At 38.1% G+C, this 19,218-nt stretch overlaps 2 protein-coding genes across 2 annotated transcripts in view; both read right to left on the bottom strand.

Annotated features, from left to right (window-relative positions):
* Nucleotides 1-17,041, bottom strand: part of LOC117325345 (polycystic kidney disease protein 1-like 2) — a 54,015-nt gene extending 36,974 nt beyond the window's left edge. The window contains exons 1-7 of the mRNA XM_033881495.1: nucleotides 16,150-17,041; nucleotides 13,453-13,628; nucleotides 12,396-12,551; nucleotides 10,020-10,324; nucleotides 9,751-9,891; nucleotides 7,106-7,132; nucleotides 5,658-5,798 (exon numbers count right to left, since the gene is read on the bottom strand). Of these exons, the coding sequence (XP_033737386.1) occupies nucleotides 5,658-5,798; nucleotides 7,106-7,132; nucleotides 9,751-9,891; nucleotides 10,020-10,324; nucleotides 12,396-12,551; nucleotides 13,453-13,628; nucleotides 16,150-16,889 (1,686 nt within the window). The 5' untranslated portion in view covers nucleotides 16,890-17,041. The remainder of the gene's footprint in view (nucleotides 1-5,657; nucleotides 5,799-7,105; nucleotides 7,133-9,750; nucleotides 9,892-10,019; nucleotides 10,325-12,395; nucleotides 12,552-13,452; nucleotides 13,629-16,149) is intronic.
* LOC117329374 overlaps nucleotides 16,887-19,218 on the bottom strand; it is a 34,663-nt gene continuing 32,331 nt past the window's right edge. The window contains exon 25 of the mRNA XM_033887339.1: nucleotides 16,887-19,101. Within this exon, the coding sequence (XP_033743230.1) occupies nucleotides 16,901-19,101 (2,201 nt within the window). The 3' untranslated portion in view covers nucleotides 16,887-16,900. The remainder of the gene's footprint in view (nucleotides 19,102-19,218) is intronic.

Here is a 19,218-nt window from a genome sequence, read left to right as displayed (position 1 = left end):
ACCTCACTCTGTCAGTGAAGTAAAATGGCTGGACTGATATCCTCACTCTGTCAGTGAAGTAAAATGTCTGGACTGTTATCCTCACTCTGTCAGTGAAGTAAAATGTCTGGACTATTATCCTCACTCTGTCAGTGAAGTAAAATGTCTGGACTGTTATCCTCACTCTGTCAGTGAAGTAAAATGTCTGGACTGTTATCCTCACTCTGTCAGTGAAGTAAAATGTCTGGACTGCTATCCTCAGTCTGTCAGTGAAGTAAAATGTCTGGACTGATATCCTCAGTCTGTCAGTGAAGTAAAATGTCTGGACTGATATCCTCAGTCTGTCAGTGAAGTAAAATGTCTGGACTGATATCCTCACTCTACCAGTGAAGTAAAATGTCTGGACTATTATCCTCACTCTGTCAGTGAAGTAAAATGTCTGGACTGTTATCCTCAGTCTGTCAGTGAAGTAAAATGTCTGGACTATTATCCTCACTCTGTCAGTGAAGTAAAATGTCTGGACTGTTATCCTCACTCTACCAGTGAAGTAAAATGTCTGGACTGTTATCCTCACTCTGTCAGTGAAGTAAAATGTCTGGACTGATATCCTCAGTCTGTCAGTGAAGTAAAATGTCTGGACTATTATCCTCAGTCTGTCAGTGAAGTAAAATGTCTGGACTGTTATCCTCAGTCTGTCAGTGAAGTAAAATGTCTGGACTGTTATCCTCACTCTGTCAGTGAAGTAAAATGTCTGGACTATTATCCTCACTCTGTCAGTGAAGTAAAATGTCTGGACTATTATCCTCACTCTACCAGTGAAGTAAAATGTCTGGACTGTTATCCTCACTCTGTCAGTGAAGTAAAATGTCTGGACTGTTATCCTCACTCTGTCAGTGAAGTAAAATGTCTGGACTGTTATCCTCAGTCTGTCAGTGAAGTAAAATGTCTGGACTGATATCCTCAGTCTGTCAGTGAAGTAAAATGTCTGGACTGATATCCTCAGTCTGTCAGTGAAGTAAAATGTCTGGACTGATATCCTCACTCTACCAGTGAAGTAAAATGTCTGGACTATTATCCTCACTCTGTCAGTGAAGTAAAATGTCTGGACTGTTATCCTCAGTCTGTCAGTGAAGTAAAATGTCTGGACTGTTATCCTCACTCTGTCAGTGAAGTAAAATGTCTGGACTGTTATCCTCACTCTGTCAGTGAAGTAAAATGTCTGGACTGATATCCTCAGTCTGTCAGTGAAGTAAAATGTCTGGACTATTATCCTCAGTCTACCAGTGAAGTAAAATGTCTGGACTGTTATCCTCACTCTCTCAGTGAAGTAAAATGTCTGGACTATTATCCTCACTCTGTCAGTGAAGTAAAATGTCTGGACTATTATCCTCAGTCTACCAGTGAAGTAAAATGTCTGGACTGTTATCCTCACTCTCTCAGTGAAGTAAAATGTCTGGACTATTATCCTCACTCTGTCAGTGAAGTAAAATGTCTGGACTGTTATCCTCACTCTGTCAGCAAAGTAAAATGTCTGGACTGTTATCCTCACTCTCTCAGTGAAGTAAAATGTCTGGACTGTTATCCTCACTCTGTCAGTGAAGTAAAATGTCTGGACTGTTATCCTCACTCTCTCAGTGAAGTAAAATGTCTGGACTGTTATCCTCACGCTGTCAGTGAAGTAAAATGTCTGGACTATTATCCTCACTCTGTCAGTGAAGTAAAATGTCTGGACTGTTATCCTCACTCTGTCTGTGAAGTAAAATGTCTGGACTATTATCCTCAGTCTGTCAGTGAAGTAAAATGTCTGGACTGATATCCTCACTCTGTCAGTGAAGTAAAATGTCTGGACTGTTATCCTCAGTCTACCAGTGAAGTAAAATGTCTGGACTATTATCCTCACTCTGTCAGTGAAGTAAAATGTCTGGACTGCTATCCTCACTCCATCAGTGAAGTAAAATGTCTGGACTGCTATCCTCAGTCTACCAGTGAAGTAAAATGTCTGGACTGATATCCTCAGTCTGTCAGTGAAGTAAAATGTCTGGACTGATATCCTCACTCTGTCAGTGAAGTAAAATGTCTGGACTGATATCCTCACTCTACCAGTGAAGTAAAATGTCTGGACTGATATCCTCAGTCTGTCAGTGAAGTAAAATGTCTGGACTATTATCCTCACTCTGTCAGTGAAGTAAAATGTCTGGACTGTTATCCTCACTCTGTCAGTGAAGTAAAATGTCTGGACTATTATCCTCACTCTGTCAGTGAAGTAAAATGTCTGGACTGTTATCCTCACTCTGTCAGTGAAGTAAAATGTCTGGACTATTATCCTCAGTCTGTCAGTGAAGTAAAATGTCTGGACTATTATCCTCACTCTGTCAGTGAAGTAAAATGTCTGGACTGTTATCCTCACTCTGTCAGTGAAGTAAAATGTCTGGACTATTATCCTCAGTCTGTCAGTGAAGTAAAATGTCTGGACTATTATCCTCACTCTGTCAGTGAAGTAAAATGTCTGGACTGTTATCCTCACTCTACCAGTGAAGTAAAATGTCTGGACTGTTATCCTCACTCTGTCAGTGAAGTAAAATGTCTGGACTGTTATCCTCACTCTGTCAGTGAAGTAAAATGTCTGGACTATTATCCTCAGTCTGTCAGTGAAGTAAAATGTCTGGACTGTTATCCTCAGTCTGTCAGTGAAGTAAAATGTCTGGACTGTTATCCTCACTCTACCAGTGAAGTAAAATGTCTGGACTGTTATCCTGAGTCTACCAGTGAAGTAAAATGTCTGGACTATTATCCTCACTCTGTCAGTGAAGTAAAATGTCTGGACTGTTATCCTCACTCTGTCAGTGAAGTAAAATGTCTGGACTATTATCCTCAGTCTGTCAGTGAAGTAAAATGTCTGGACTATTATCCTCAGTCTACCAGTGAAGTAAAATGTCTGGACTATTATCCTCACTCTGTCAGTGAAGTAAAATGTCTGGACTGTTATCCTCACTCTGTCAGTGAAGTAAAATGTCTGGACTGTTATCCTCACTCTGTCAGTGAAGTAAAATGTCTGGACTATTATCCTCACTCTGTCAGTGAAGTAAAATGTCTGGACTGTTATCCTCACTCTGTCAGTGAAGTAAAATGTCTGGACTGTTATCCTCACTCTGTCAGTGAAGTAAAATGTCTGGACTATTATCCTCACTCTGTCAGTGAAGTAAAATGTCTGGACTGTTATCCTCACTCTGTCAGTGAAGTAAAATGTCTGGACTGTTATCCTCAACCCGGTCAGTGAAGTAAAATGTCTGGACTATTATCCTCAGTCTGTCAGTGAAGTAAAATGTCTGGACTGATATCCTCAGTCTACCAGTGAAGTAAAATGTCTAGACTGTTATCCTCACTCTGTCAGTGAAGTAAAATGTCTGGACTATTATTCTCACTCTGTCAGTGAAGTAAAATGTCTGGACTATTATTCTCACTCTGTCAGTGAAGTAAAATGTCTGGACTATTATTCTCACTCTGTCAGTGAAGTAAAATGTCTGGACTGTTATCCTCAACCCGGTCAGTGAAGTCAAATGGCTGGACTGTTTAATCTCTTAAACATCCTAAAAGATTTTAATCACCAATTAATATTTCAAAATTTTACAATATGTTTGAATTCGCTTTTTTTTTTACTGCTCAATAATGGTAAAAGGTACCAAAAATCTTCACTGCTGAAATAAGAATTTTAGGTTAGAAAATCATTCAATTCAAACATGCTGAAATTCAACTTTTGAATTTTGACTAAATTTTACACTCACTTATTAAATAACCTGCTATATGGTATATGTTGTTTAATGTTCATCAATGTTCTCCTACGCCTCAATTGTTTAAGGTATTGATTTAAACTCTTTTTGTGAAAGACAAGTTATCATAAGCTTACGGAAAAACTTACATTTCCCACTTCCCTGGTCTTGAATGGCTACATTTAACATTTTGTGTGAGGAACATGCTTTACACAGATTGTTTGTCTAATACACTATTATTGCAACAAATATATGTAAGTGTAAAAGTTGAGGAATTTATAAACTTTATTGAATAGATTATATGGTGACTGTCTACTTACAAGTTACGACTGTATTGTTCGATATACCGGCTGTTTATACTATTCGGAATTCCTTAGTCATTTGACAGCGGAAGTGTTCCGAGAACAGGTAATTTGGCACGAATATTGCACGTGCGGATTGCCGCGGTTGTCTATATAAGCCGGTACACCTGTGTAGTTCGCCAGTCAGATGGAAAGTCTTTGTAGGACTGCCTGGCTCAGCTCTCCCCGACTCACGTAGTGAGATGGAAAGTCTTTATAGGACTGCCTGGCTCAGCTCTCCCCGACTCACGTAGTCAGATGGAAAGTCTTTATAGGACTGCCTGGCTCAGCTCTCCTCGACTCACGCAGTCAGATGGAAAGTCTTTATAGGACTGCCTGGCTCAGCTCTCCCCGACTCACGTAGTCAGATGGAAAGTCTTTATAGGACTGCCTGGCTCAGCTCTCCCCGACTCACGTAGTCAGATGGAAAGTCTTTATAGGACTGCCTGGCTCAGCTCTCCTCGACTCACGTAGTCAGATGGAAAGTCTTTATAGGACTGCCTGGCTCAGCTCTCCCCGACTCACGTAGTCAGATAGAAAGTCTTTATAGGACTGCCTGGCTCAGCTCTCCCTGACTCACGTAGTCAGAAGGAAAGTCTTTGTAGGACTGCCTGGCTCAGCTCTCCTCGACTCACGTAGTCAGATGGAAAGTCTTTATAGGACTGCCTGGCTCAGCTCTCCCCGACTCACGTAGTCAGATGGAAAGTCTTTATAGGACTGCCTGGCTCAGCTCTCCCCGACTCACGTAGTCAGATGGAAAGTCTTTGTAGGACTGCCTGGCTCAGCTCTCCCCGACTCACGTAGTCAGATGGAAAGTCTTTGTAGGACTGCCTGGCTCAGCTCTCCCCGACTCACGTAGTCAGATGGAAAGTCTTTGTAGGACTGCCTGGCTCAGCTCTCCCTGACTCGCGTAGTCAGATGGAAAGTCTTTGTAGGACTGCCTGGCTCAGCTCTCCCCGACTCACGTAGTCAGATGGAAAGTCTTTGTAGGACTGCCTGGCTCAGCTCTCCCCGACTCACGTAGTCAGATGGAAAGTCTTTATAGGACTGCCTGGCTCAGCTCTCCCCGACTCACGTAGTCAGATGGAAAGTCTTTATAGGACTGCCTGGCTCAGCTCTCCCCGACTCGCGTAGTCAGATGGAAAGTCTTTATCGGACTGTTATGGTAACACTCACTGTCAGTAGTTTTGTGTACTATCGTTATAGTATGGCCATGTAGCCGCTAGTTTACTAAACTACTGTCATGTTGTCCTATAGTATGTGTGTGTTGAGTGCGTGACAGAATTGTATAATTTGTCCCTGTGTCTCTGTATATTTTTACATAGTGTTTAGTGGTATCCTAATAAAACTACCTGAACTTTATATATCTTGAGTTTGTGTTTATTTGCCAGACTTCACGTACAAATTATGACCCAGAATGTAAGACCCTGACGGACCCAAGATCACCGAACCTGGGTATAAATATTTTAAAGGTGTCGGTTTGAGGTGAAAAGCCGATTCTTTTACATAAGATACACCAGTAACATTGATTACTGGAGCAGCTGGTCAGGAACACAAACGGAACTTTTACCTTGCTTTCTGCCTTTAGGTTCCCCACTGTGCTATCTAGGCTCAGCATGCTATTTAATGTATCCACTGCATTAGCAGCTAAAACCTCATCTTGGATTAAGTCTCCGTTGTCTGTCATTTTATCAATTGTTGCTGTCATCACCTACATATGGAGAGAAACACAGAACATGAATGATTGTTTGACTTATTTCTATAAATAGTAATAGTGACCTTGACATTGGAGCCCTGAACGATGAAGTCAATAAATGTTTGTTTTTATTACTATACAGATTGATCAAAGGTTACTTAATTCTGTTGGTCCCAGCCAGACCCTTCATTTAAACAAGGGGTCCATGGGTCATAATGGTCACCTGAGTTTTGAAATATTTATGTCATTTTCACTCTTTTTGACCTTGCCCATCAGTCCCTGGGGGTCAGTCAGGCCAACATTTGCATACCATCCACCTGCCATCCAAAACTGCTAATTTAGAATTAATTCCAATGGAAATCCAACAAATAATAGTAAAAAAAAAGGTGATTTTCTCATATAAACTATAGCAAAATTGACCCACTTCCCAAGGACAAACATAAGACCCCAGGGTCTTATTTGGGTCTTGAGATGAAGCTTTTTGAAACAGTAATTTTGACCACTTTTGGCCCCTACCCCAATAATAATTCATAATTTTGGTTGACCATTGGTCATGAAAGATTTCTACAAAATTTCATTGAAATTGGCTCAGAGGTTTCTGAGATGATCGAAGTAAAAAAAAATATAATAATTAGCGGATGCATGACAGACAATACACAGCGCACGACGGACGATGACGGACAAAAGGCAATAAGAATAAGTCACTTCAGACTTTGTCTGAGATGATCTAATAAAATTGGGTTTAATTATGAAAAAATTGTCATTATGAGAAAAATATTGTATTTTGAATGCACAGTATTAATTGCTTCATCCCAAATAAACTTTCAGGCAAAATATCACAAGCCAAATCAAGTAAATGCTATTAAAATGCAAGATTAACTATCTAATGCCACTTGGAGATTACAATTTCCTGTCATATAAAAGTCTACTAAATTGATTGAAAACTAATGATGATGATCTCGTAGCAATAACATTTTACCAAAATAGTCGAATCAAAATGTCACTCAGGAAAACCCTACTATTTAATTAACATGGTTATGATGCCTACTAATTAAGTTTCAAAGGGGTCTGTTAAATGCTGTCAGAGGAGATCTCCGAACAAGATTTTAAATAATGGCATGAACAAAGGGCAATAACTATTGCAGGAGCAAAATGCTATACAGGGACACGCAACTTTATACAGTATAATGAATATAAAGCTGACATAGTTTCAAGGTAATCCATCTGACTGGCAAATAAAAAGGTATACACAGCAGGAAGTAGCAGGACAGGCAACGACCTCAGTGTTAACTTTATCATTCAAGTCAGTAACAAATTCTTACCTTCACACCATTCTCCAGGTTATCAGCCTATAACAAAGAGAACACTAGTATAGTAATGATAATTTATATTCTTAGGTACATTGTGATAACAGGCACACTAAAACACAAACGAGGTATAGAATGAACAAAAATCTGTTTAACAAGAATTCCACGAAAATGAATGTGTTGCCTGTGCAGTAAGTTGGGTAATTACAAGTGGTATCACAAGGAAACAAATTTTCTATCTTTATTTAAGTGACCTTCACCTTTGACCTCTGGACCAGAAAAGCAATTTCAAACAAGTACATTTTGTAAGGAAGATCAGCATGATGAGTTTGAGTTTGATCTGTCTAAGGGATCTTGAGTTATCACACACAAACCAATTTCTATTTTTAGTAACAGTGACCTTTAACCTTAGGACCTGAAAAGCAATCTCAAGCAAGCACTTTTGGTAAGGAAGATCTGCATGGGGTTTGATTTTGATTGGTCCAAGGGAACTCCAGTTATCACATGGAAATACATTTTCTGTTTTTAGTAACAGTGACCTTGACTTTGATCTTCGGCTCTGAAAACAAATCCAATGCAAGCACTTTTGGTAGGGAAGATCTGCATGAAGTTTGAGCTTGATTGGTCAAGGGAAACTTGAGTTATCGTGCAGAAACAAATTTTCTAATTTAAGTAACAGTGACCTTGACCTTTGACCTTCCAACCTGGAAAGCAATCCCATAGAACTGCTTTGATAAGGAAGGTCTGTATGAAGTTTGACCTTGATCAGCCAAAGCAAAATTGAGTTATTGCACAGAAACATATTTATTAGGATAATTAATGGATGCAGGCTGGAAGCCTCTATATCCATATCAACAATATATGTACATAAAATAAATAAATGATTGATTTCCAGTATATCAATGGCTATGTTTCCTCAATATATCTAAAATGTTAAACTTTAAAATGAATATTTTTCCAGTGTTTATCTAGCATTACTTCAAAGTTGTATACAGTATCTGCATCTATAATATGTTGTGGCAAATTATTCCATACATCTATTATTCTGTTACTGAAGAAATTCTTTCTTAATTCTAGATTACAACGTTTCTTAAAAATTTTCTCAGAGTGACCTCTCGTCCTACTAGAACTGTCCATTTGGAAAAAGTTCTCAGTTACTCTATAATCATAAAGTTTTTTAAAGTTATATTCTATTTGCAGTAACAGTGACCTTGACCTTTGACCTTTGGATCTGGAAAGCAATACAATAGACACACTTTTAGTAAGGAAGGTCTGTGTGAAGTTTGGGTTTGACCAGCCAAAGGATAGTTGAGTTAGCAAGGAAACCTATTGTACGGACGTCACCGCTGCCATAGTGATCCTTATATGTCTCCTGCTTTTGCAGGTGACACAAAAATGATATTTTCGATAAAAAGTAAGGGGTAATAAGTATTGTAGTCAAAAGTCTATTGTTTTTTTTGTTTTTTGTTTTTGTTCGGTGTTGTAGGATGGAGCAAGATACTATAAAAGTGGTAGTAGGCAGACTTTTTTTAGAGAAGATCACATAACTCATATTCATGGAAAAATATACAAAACATGCGAATCTCATTTTTGTCAAAGACAATCTTGAGGCATTATCATGTTTCTACATTACTTACTATGTCCTGTTGGAGTATATATTACTTACATTACCTTCTATGTCCTGTTGGAGTATATACTACTTACATTACTTTCTATGTCCTGTTGGAGTATATATTACTTACATTACTTTCTATGTCCTGTTGGAGTATATATTACATTACTTTCTATGTCCTGTTGGAGTATATATTACATTACTTTCTATGTCCTGTTGGAGTATATATTACATTACTTTCTATGTCCTGTTGGAGTATATATTACTTACATTACCTTCTATGTCCTGTTGGAGTATATATTACTTACATTACTTTCTATGTCCTGTTGGAGTATATATTACTTACATTACTTTCTATGTCCTGTTGGAGTATATATTACATTACTTTCTATGTCCTGTTGGAGTATATATTACTTACATTACTTTCTATGTCCTGTTGGAGTATATATTACTTACATTACTTTCTATGTCCTGTTGGAGTATATATTACTTACATTACTTTCTATGTCCTGTTGGAGTATATATTACTTACATTACTTTCTATGTCCTGTTGGAGTATATATTACATTACTTTCTATGTCCTGTTGGAGTATATATTACTTACATTACTTTCTATGTCCTGTTGGAGTATATATTACTTACATTACTTTCTATGTCCTGTTGGAGTATATATTACATTACTTTCTATGTCCTGTTGGAGTATATATTACTTACATTACTTTCTATGTCCTGTTGGAGTATATATTACTTACATTACCTTCTATGTCCTGTTGGAGTATTTATTACTTACATTACTTTCTATGTCCTGTTGGAGTATATATTACTTACATTACTTTCTCTGTCCTGTTTGAGTACATATTACATTACTTTCTATGTCCTGTTGGAGTATATATTACATTACTTTCTATGTCCTGTTGGAGTATATATTACTTACATTACTTTCTATGTCCTGTTGGAGTATATATTACTTACATTACTTTCTATGTCCTGTTGGAGTATATATTACTTACATTACCTTCTATGTCCTGTTGGAGTATATATTACTTACGTTACTGTCTATGTCCTGTTTGAGCCTATGTGTCACACCGTTTGCCAGCATGAGGATTCCCATCATATCCTTCTCTGCCTCGTACAACAACATCTCTGTACAGTTGATGGCTTCCAGGGTAGTATACACCGGAGGCATAACCTTCATTACACAATATACAAATGTACCATCGTTATCAAAAATGTTTACAACCTTTAAAAGACAATCACGACTATACTTGTTTCAGTTTGATACTTTCTCTACAAAAACCCACCCACCATACTTCTTACCTTGACAGTGTTTGTGACAGTTGTGTGACTTCCATAAAAGTCTTTGACAGTAACTACAAGCTCTACTCGATAGTCACTGCTGGGATCACCTTCACTAAGCATCATTTCTGGAGCTGTAGCCCACGATCCCAGTACACGAAAAACTGGAGTTCTCCTATACTCACTACTGGTGTTCACCATAACGTAGAAGGTGAATTCATAGTTACGGGTGTAATGTTTGTCTTTTGTAATGTCTCTTGTCTCATCATCCCCTTCATCCAGCCAACCGGTACAGGACACAATGAACTTGCTTTTAAATGCCAATCCTGTGATCATAAGGAAGTATCTAACTACATAAAAAAAGTATTGAGTGTCTAACAATATTAATGAATTGGATGTCTTACCATATCATAGAACTGATTGTCTATAAAGAATTGAGTGTCTAAATAAAGAATTGAGTGTCTATATATATAATTGAGTGTCTATACATAGAATTAAGTGGCTATATAAAGGATTGAGTGACTATATATAGAATTGAGTGTCTATAATAAGAATTGAGGGTCTATATATAGAACTGATTGTCTATATATAGAATTGAGTGTCGATATATAAAACTGAGTGTCTATATATAAAATTGAGTGTCTATATAAAAATTGAATGTTTATATAAAGCATTGAGTGTCTATATAACAAGAGCTGTTGGAGAACAGCATAGCTCGTCTTGCAAATGTTTGTCAATAAATGGTTTCGCAAATTGCATTAATAATATCTATATTGTTTACTTGATCAGATTATGTTTTTGTGAATTCATGCAATATATGTTTATATATGTATATAAATTATTTACTGACAAACATTCCGGAGACAAGCTATGCTGTTGTAGATTAAATGAATATATCAAATACAAATGTAATTGCTTTTGGTCATATTTCTTTAATTTTTTGACAAAATATTATCCTAATGAGAGTTGTCTCCCTTGAAAAATGTGGACCGGTATCAATTGTCTATTGTGAGCATTTTCACATTGTTTTATTTTCAGTTTCAACCCAATGAAGGGATAGTATAACTCCATAGGGACTCTTTTACCAAATATCAGCACCCTAGTACAATCATAAAGTGATGTGTTAATAGCTTTCAACATTTGCACAAATTTTTTTTTTAAATGTGTTTTTTCCCCCAAAAAAATTTTCAGTTTAACTACGGCAATGGATAGTTTAACCCCACAGGGAACCTAATACCATGTATTACTATGCCTTTGAACACTCACAATATAAACTTAACACAAAGTCCAAAGATTTAAAAACAAAAACAAAAAACCACAGATTTTAAAGTTTTACTCCAGGAAGGGATGGTCTTACTCTATAGGGACTCTATTGCCAAATATCAGCACCCTAGTACAATTATAAAGTGATGTATTAAAACCTCTGAACACTTGCACCAAAAACTTAACACAGAAATATTCCAAAATTCCAAGAATTTTCAAAAATCTGGTTTTGTTCCAAAAAGTCTTTTAGTTTAACTCCGGCAGGGGATAGTTTGACCCCCACAGGGACCATATTACCATGAATTACTATGCCTTTCAACACTTGCACCAAAAATTTTACATTTGAAAAACCAATGCCAACGCCGACACTGACGCGGGAGTGACGACAAAAGCTCTCACTTTTCATCGAAGAGACGAGCTAAAAATTGAATGTTTATATAAAGCATTGACTATATAAAGAATTGAGTGTCTATATAAAGGATTGAGTGTCTATATATAGAAGTGAGTGTCTATATATAGAATTGAGTGTCTAACCATATGTAGAATTGAGGTTTTTAACTCTATATAGAATTGTAATAACTGTAATGTCCATACCTACAATGATGTTATTTTTAACTGTGACGACTGTAATGTCATTACCTAGATTGGTGTTAGTCTTAACTGTGACGACAGTAATGTCCGTACCTATATTGGTGTTAGTTTTAACTGTGACGACTATTATGTCCGTACCTACAATGATGTTATTTTTAACTGTGACGACTGTAATGTCCGTACCTAGATTGGTGTTAGTTTTAACTGTGACGACAGTAATGTCCGTACCTATATTGGTGTTAGTTTTAACTGTGACGACTGTAATGTCCGTACCTACAATGATGTTAGTTTTAACTGTGACGACAGTAATGTCCATACCTATATTGGTGTTATTTTAAACTGTGACGACAGTAATGTCCGTACCTATATTGATGTTAGTTTTAACTGTGACGACAGTAATGTCCGTACCTAGATTGGTGTTAGTTTTAACTGTGACGACTGTAATGTCCGTACCTATATTGGTGTTAGTTTTAACTGTGACGACTATTATGTCCGTACCTATAATGATGTTAGTTTTAACTGTGACGACAGTAATGTCCGTACCTATATTAATGTTAGTTTTACACTCTCCGTTGTATGGTGGCCATGTTACTCTAAATGTTCGTGTGGTATAGTCGTCTCCAGATTCCAATCGTACTTCATACATTCCTCCCGGCTCCAGCAGACCAGGTTTTATAGCCAGATTTGCACTGTTGATGCCTGATAAAACATATACACATATAAGTTCACAGTATACTTTACAAGGACAATGACTTGACTTAAAGTTTGAGATAGGGATTGTATTTGTATATAAATGTTAAACAGGAGGTCCACAGATCCTAAATCACTCACATGGCTAGCAAATATTTATATGGAATAATGGCAAAATTATTTATTCTTTGAGTTTTAATGACTAGATTAGTTTGAGGTAGAAATGGTATTATAGAAGTGATCCAGATACATTGATGAATCAGTTAATGGTAATGTGATACCAACAAGTAACCTCTGTAGATGTTGTGTAGTAATCACACATAATCCATATGAACCTATAAAACAAAAAACAAAGTGTACGTATTGTTGGTCCTTTGTAGTCTTTTCACCAGTGTTACTTTAAGTTTAAAGCTATATTAATACATGAGTTGCTCGAATACATATTTTAACTCAATGACCTTGAAAATCAAGGTTATTCATATGAAAAAAGCACTCCATCTCATGTACCTACTCAGATCAAATATCAGAACCCTGGGTCTTCTGGAACTTAGGAAGGTTCTCAAAGGAATTTTAACCCTTGATAAAAGTCAAAGTCATTCATATGAAGAAAATTCAATGTATCCTTACTCAGGTACCTCCTGGTCAAAGATCAGTGCCCAGTTGATTATGGTTTTCTAAAGTCAAAAGTTGAGGAAGGGATGGATACCATGTTAACTGTGGGGCACCCGCTCTGTGAGGGCAATAATGCCAAGCCTTAGGGACCAGCAGTTGACCAGTGGAACTTACCATCCAGCTGTTTCAAATGATTGTATAAAAGGCCCTTAAGCGAATACCACATTAAAACAAAAATTTAGTAATATAAAAATTAAAAAAAAAATTAAAAAATGTCCATCCTCAAAAGGTAGTATACCTGTATAGGTCAACGTGTCAAAAGAGTTGATGATGAATGTCCCTGCACTTTCAATCTTATAGAGCTTCCAAGCGTAGTTAAGCTGTAGTCTGTTATACTGGGTACAGGTCAGGCACTCTCCCTTCATACGTACAGGTAAATCAGCGCTTACAATACTGTAACAATTCTCTACACACCTGTACAAAAATATATAAATAAATGAATACCTGAAGGATTGCTATAAAAATACATATAGGGATACCTGAAGGATACCTATAAAAAAAAATACATTTAGGGATACCTGTAAAATAGCTATAGAGATACATATAGGGATACTAAATGAAAACATGTAGGATACCCCTAGAGACACATAGAGGGATATCTGTAGGATACCTGTCTGATACCTATATGATACCTATATACTATAGGGGTACATGTGTGTACCTGGAGGATACCTATAAGACACCTGTAGACTATAGGGATACATGTTTGTACCTGGAGGATACCTATAAGACACCTGTAGACTATAGGGATACATGTTTATACCTGAAGTATACCTATAAGACACCTATTGACTATAGGGGTACATGTTTGTACCTGGAGGATACCTATAAGACACCTATAGACTATAGGGATACACGTTTGTACCTGGAGGATACCTATAAGACACCTGTAGACTATAGGGATATATGTTTGTACCTGGAGGATACCTATAAGACACCTGTAGACTATAGGGGTACATGTACCTGGAGGATACCTATAAGACACCTATAGACTATAGGGGTACACGTTTGTACCTGGAGGATACCTATAAGACACCTGTAGACTATAGGGATATATGTTTGTACCTGGAGGATACCTATAAGACACCTAAAGACTATACGGATACATGTTTGTACCTGAAGGATACCTATAAGACACCTATTGACTATAGGGATACATGTTTGTACCTGGAGGATACCTATAAGACACCTGTAGACTATACGGATACATGTTTGTACCTGAAGGTTACCTATAAGACACCTATTGACTATAGGGATACATGTTTGTACCTGGAGGATACCTATAAGACACCTATAGACTATAGGGATACATGTTTGTACCTGGAGGATACCTATAAGACACCTGTAGACTATACGGATACATGTTTGTACCTGGAGGATACCTATAAGACACCTGTAGATTATACGGATACATGTTTGTACCTGGAGGATACCTATAAGACACCTGTAGACTATACGGATACATGTTTGTACCTGAAGGATACCTATAAGACACCTGTAGACTATAGGGATACATGTTTGTACCTGGAGGATACCTATAAGACACCTGTAGACTATAGGGATACATGTTTATACCTGAAGTATACCTATAAGACACCTATTGACTATAGGGGTACATGTTTGTACCTGGAGGATACCTATAAGATACATATATACTATAGGGATACATGTTTGTACCTGGAGGATACCTATAAGATACATATATACTATAGGGATACATGTTTGTACCTGAAGGATACCTATAAGACACCTATTGACTATAGGGATACATGTTTGTACCTGGAGGATACCTATAAGACACCTGTAGACTATACGGATACATGTTTGTACCTGAAGGATACCTATAAGACACCTATTGACTATAGGGATACATGTTTGTACCTGGAGGATACCTATAAGACACCTGTAGACTATACGGATACATGTTTGTACCTGAAGGTTACCTATAAGACACCTATTGACTATAGGGATACATGTTTGTACCTGGAGGATACCTATAAGACACCTATAGACTATAGGGATACATGTTTGTACCTGGAGGATACCTATAAGACACCTGTAGACTATACGGATACATGTTTGTACCTGGAGGATACCTATAAGACACCTGTAGACTATACGGATACATGTTTGTACCTGGAGGATACCTATAAGACACCTGTAGACTATACGGATACATGTTTGTACCTGAAGGATACCTATAAGACACCTGTAGACTATAGGGATACATGTTTGTACCTGTAGAATACCTATAAGACACCTGTAGACTATAGGGATACATGTTTGTACCTGAAGGATACCTATAAGACACCTGTAGACTATACGGATACATGTTTGTACCTGAAGGATACCTATAAGACACCTGTAGACTATAGGGATACATGTTTGTACCTGGAGGATACCTATAAGACACCTATAGACTATACGGATACATGTTTGTACCTGAAGGATACCTATAAGACACCTGTAGACTATAGGGATGCATGTTTGTACCTGTAGGATACCTATAAGACACCTGTAGACTATAGGGATACATGTTTGTACCTGGAGGATACCTATAAGACACCTGTAGACTATACGGATACATGTTTGTACCTGTAGGATACCTATAAGACACCTGTAGACTATAGGGATACATGTTTGTACCTGGAGGATACCTATAAGACATCTGTAGACTATAGGGGTACACGTTTGTACCTGGAGGATACCTATAAGACACCTGTAGACTATAGGGATACATGTTTGTGTACCTGGAGGATACCTATAAGACACCTGTAGACTATACGGATACATGTTTGTACCTGGAGGATACCTATAAGACACCTGTAGACTATAGGGATACATGTTTGTACCTGGAGGATACCTATAAGACACCTATGTACTATATTATTTGAGTATGTAGTTTACTGATTAACCTATTCCCTGTCAAACTTACGTTATAGTGAGCATGGAGACTGAGGTATCGGTCACCATAATGTCCTGCATCTTCCACTTCACTTGACTTCCCTGAGTCATTTTGGCCACCACAGTTTTTGTCATCACTGATTGTAAGTCTGCGCCTGGGATTATAACAGTGGTGGTGTTGTCACTCGCACCGACAGGTAACGAGGGGAAGGAGTATTCCAGGGGTTTCAAATATGCAGAATGTTCATGGACAACAGGATCAAATTCTGTGCTCTCCGTCCATGTATACCAGGTCATTTCATATAAAGTTTGATGAATGGGAAAATCTAAATCCAGAGATTGACTTGCATCCAGTGCCACAGAATTTCCCAGAACTACAGTGCGTGTGTCACCACCAACTAACTCCAGGATCAGGGGTGTTGGTTCTTCATAAATATACACGATGCTCGAGTCATTGAAAAATGGATATCCTTCTATGTATACCGTAACATTAATAGCATAGAGTCCATATCCCAATGATAACGGTGGTATATAAAGGTATGGCAGAGAGGCCATTTTAATGGAGGCTTGGTTGAAGTTACTACCATCAGGCCCAGTAATATTCCACTCAAATACAACATTATGAATCGGCATGCAGTAGGTATCTGCTAAAGCCCTCAATGTGAGTGCTACTGAGGGGTAACTGTAGCTAGGTCTAGACCTATTGCTGGAAAATCCCATAATGGTCACCTTGGGAAATGTACAAGGGAACTCCAGTATGACCACAGACATTTGAGCATTTTCTATGGAGACCTCGTTTTCAGCTTGTATGGTGACAGTGTAAATGTCAGGGAAGGCTGTAAGAATGAGTTATAGACATGTGAGTTTCCTGTAGAGGCTATGTAGATATACCCAGAATACTGAGTCTTTAGTGGACAGTTGGATCCTCCGTATACATAGTCACTTCCATCACCCGCACTAAAGTGGATACAGGAGTCTGTACCAGGGCTGACAAACTTAACATAAAATTGTACTGGCCAACCTATCTTACTGATGGTGTCCCCGTAGAAGATGATTCCTGTCACTTCCTCCATGATGGATATGGTTACAGTATTGTTGACAACAGTGCCAAATGAGTTGGTGGCAGTCACTGTCAGGGTATAGACATCTATGTGTGTGTAGTGGTGGCTAATGTTCACCATACCACTCGGATATGTGACAGGCACTGATGATGTGTAAGGTAGACTTCCATCACCAAATTCAATGGAGTACAAAACCAGTGATCCTGCGTCTATGTCAACAGAGATGGAGGATACAACACCTTGGGCTAGATGACTGGCAGTATCAACCGACAGCCCCACAATGTCACTACCTACCTTTACGGACTCGGTATGAGAAAAGCTGCTGACATTGTTATGGCATACAATAGAGACTGTAAAAATCCCATTGGTTGAATAGTTGTGACTTGTCAGTACATATCCATTCACAAGAACGAGAGGATTCAGTGTATCCAGAGTGCCATCACCAAAATTGATATCACAAACTGCACTTGTAGGGTGTGGACTCGAAACATTGACCAAAGTCAGGTTGACTTTGAGGAGATGAAAAGGGTTAGCGACAGTGATGACAGATGCAGACAGCACATCAACTGGATGTTCAACAATAACAGTCAGTGAATTGTTTACAGAGTTATAACAGTTTGTAGAATTTGCCTTGATAAGAAAACTTCCAATCGTTGAGAAGGAATGTGCTACAGAGTATTTGTATAATGAAAGGTAATTAAAGAAGAAATGTTGATCTATTGTTCCATCATCAAAATCAATAATGATATCAGCTATGGAAATGTTGAATACAGAGAGATCACAAGAAAAACTTTCACCAACTTTAAAAAATTGCTTAGAGGTGTTAATTTTTACTGCATTAATTTCTGTCCCAATGCTGACACTCGTAACCAGGTGATGGACCATGGACACAACATTTGTGGCAGTCAAGTTGAAGGTGTGCTTGCCTGTTACCTGGTAGACAGAAGAATTCAAAACCAAACCTGTTGGGTCTGTCATGGTAGCATACTCCCCCTGAAACAGTAATAGGTCATTGTGATAGAGACTGACCGACGTGTTTGACCCTCGGTCAGCAAACCATGTGATGTTGATGTTGTCACCTAACGGGCAGCATTGAGGAGCAGCCAGAGTGAGGTTTACAATTGGATGTAAACTGACCACTGTCCTTGTGGTCCCAGCCTCAGATACATTGTTGGTGCAGGTCACGTTTAATAGGTTGACATTCTCTTGGGAGTAAATATGACTAAACAGGAATGGCTCTGAAGTATTCTCATGGTAAATGATATCTTGAAACCCATCACCATATTGTAGTGTACAAGTCACAAAATTTCCACCAATAACGTTCACCATCACATCCAGTGCTGCATCGGTGGCTGTTATGTTGGCAGAGTATATTTCGACACCTTCCAATGTTGTTAGTACATAGATGGGAATAGAAACTTTTTTCCAGCTGAATTCATTAAGGGCTTCAATCTGTAGGATATACAAGCCCATGTTGGGGTACACCAGTGTCGTGTAGTTACGGCCAGTGTAGTAAATGTCACGTCCATCTCCGGCATTTATACTAAATCCTGCATATGCCAGTTCTGTCATTGCTACCATGGTAACTGACAGATCCTGGTCCACCATCACTGCTGTGCCAGGGTCTAACATAACATTCAGTGATGTGACAGAAACAGTTACATTTAGAAATTCACGAAGGCCACTCAACTGGTACACGAGGAGATGATGCTGATCACACGTAGGGTTGACATTGTAATCCCCTGGTGTGATTTCAATAAGAGCCATCTCTAGGCCACAGTAACACTGAAGGTAGAAGACAGCATACCGTGCCTCTGTGATGTTACCTGAACAGGCCGCTATACAGGAAGTGATGTCAGCAGGCCCTGGCAACAGTAGCATTTCATTGACTACTGATGTACTAAAACAGCCATATTTCTGAACTGAAACATCAAACATACATTCTTAAAAATGTTGAGCTGAACACAGAATCTTAAATTCATCTATAATACTAAAACAATAGCAACTCAACTGGAATAAGATTTTTATCGATTTACAAA

Source organism: Pecten maximus, chromosome 1 (assembly GCF_902652985.1).
Source record: "Pecten maximus chromosome 1, xPecMax1.1, whole genome shotgun sequence".
In the NCBI taxonomy this organism is placed as follows: domain Eukaryota; kingdom Metazoa; phylum Mollusca; class Bivalvia; order Pectinida; family Pectinidae; genus Pecten; species Pecten maximus.
The sequence above is the reverse complement of the archived record's forward strand: the minus strand, read 5'-3'. Positions and strand labels throughout refer to the sequence as shown.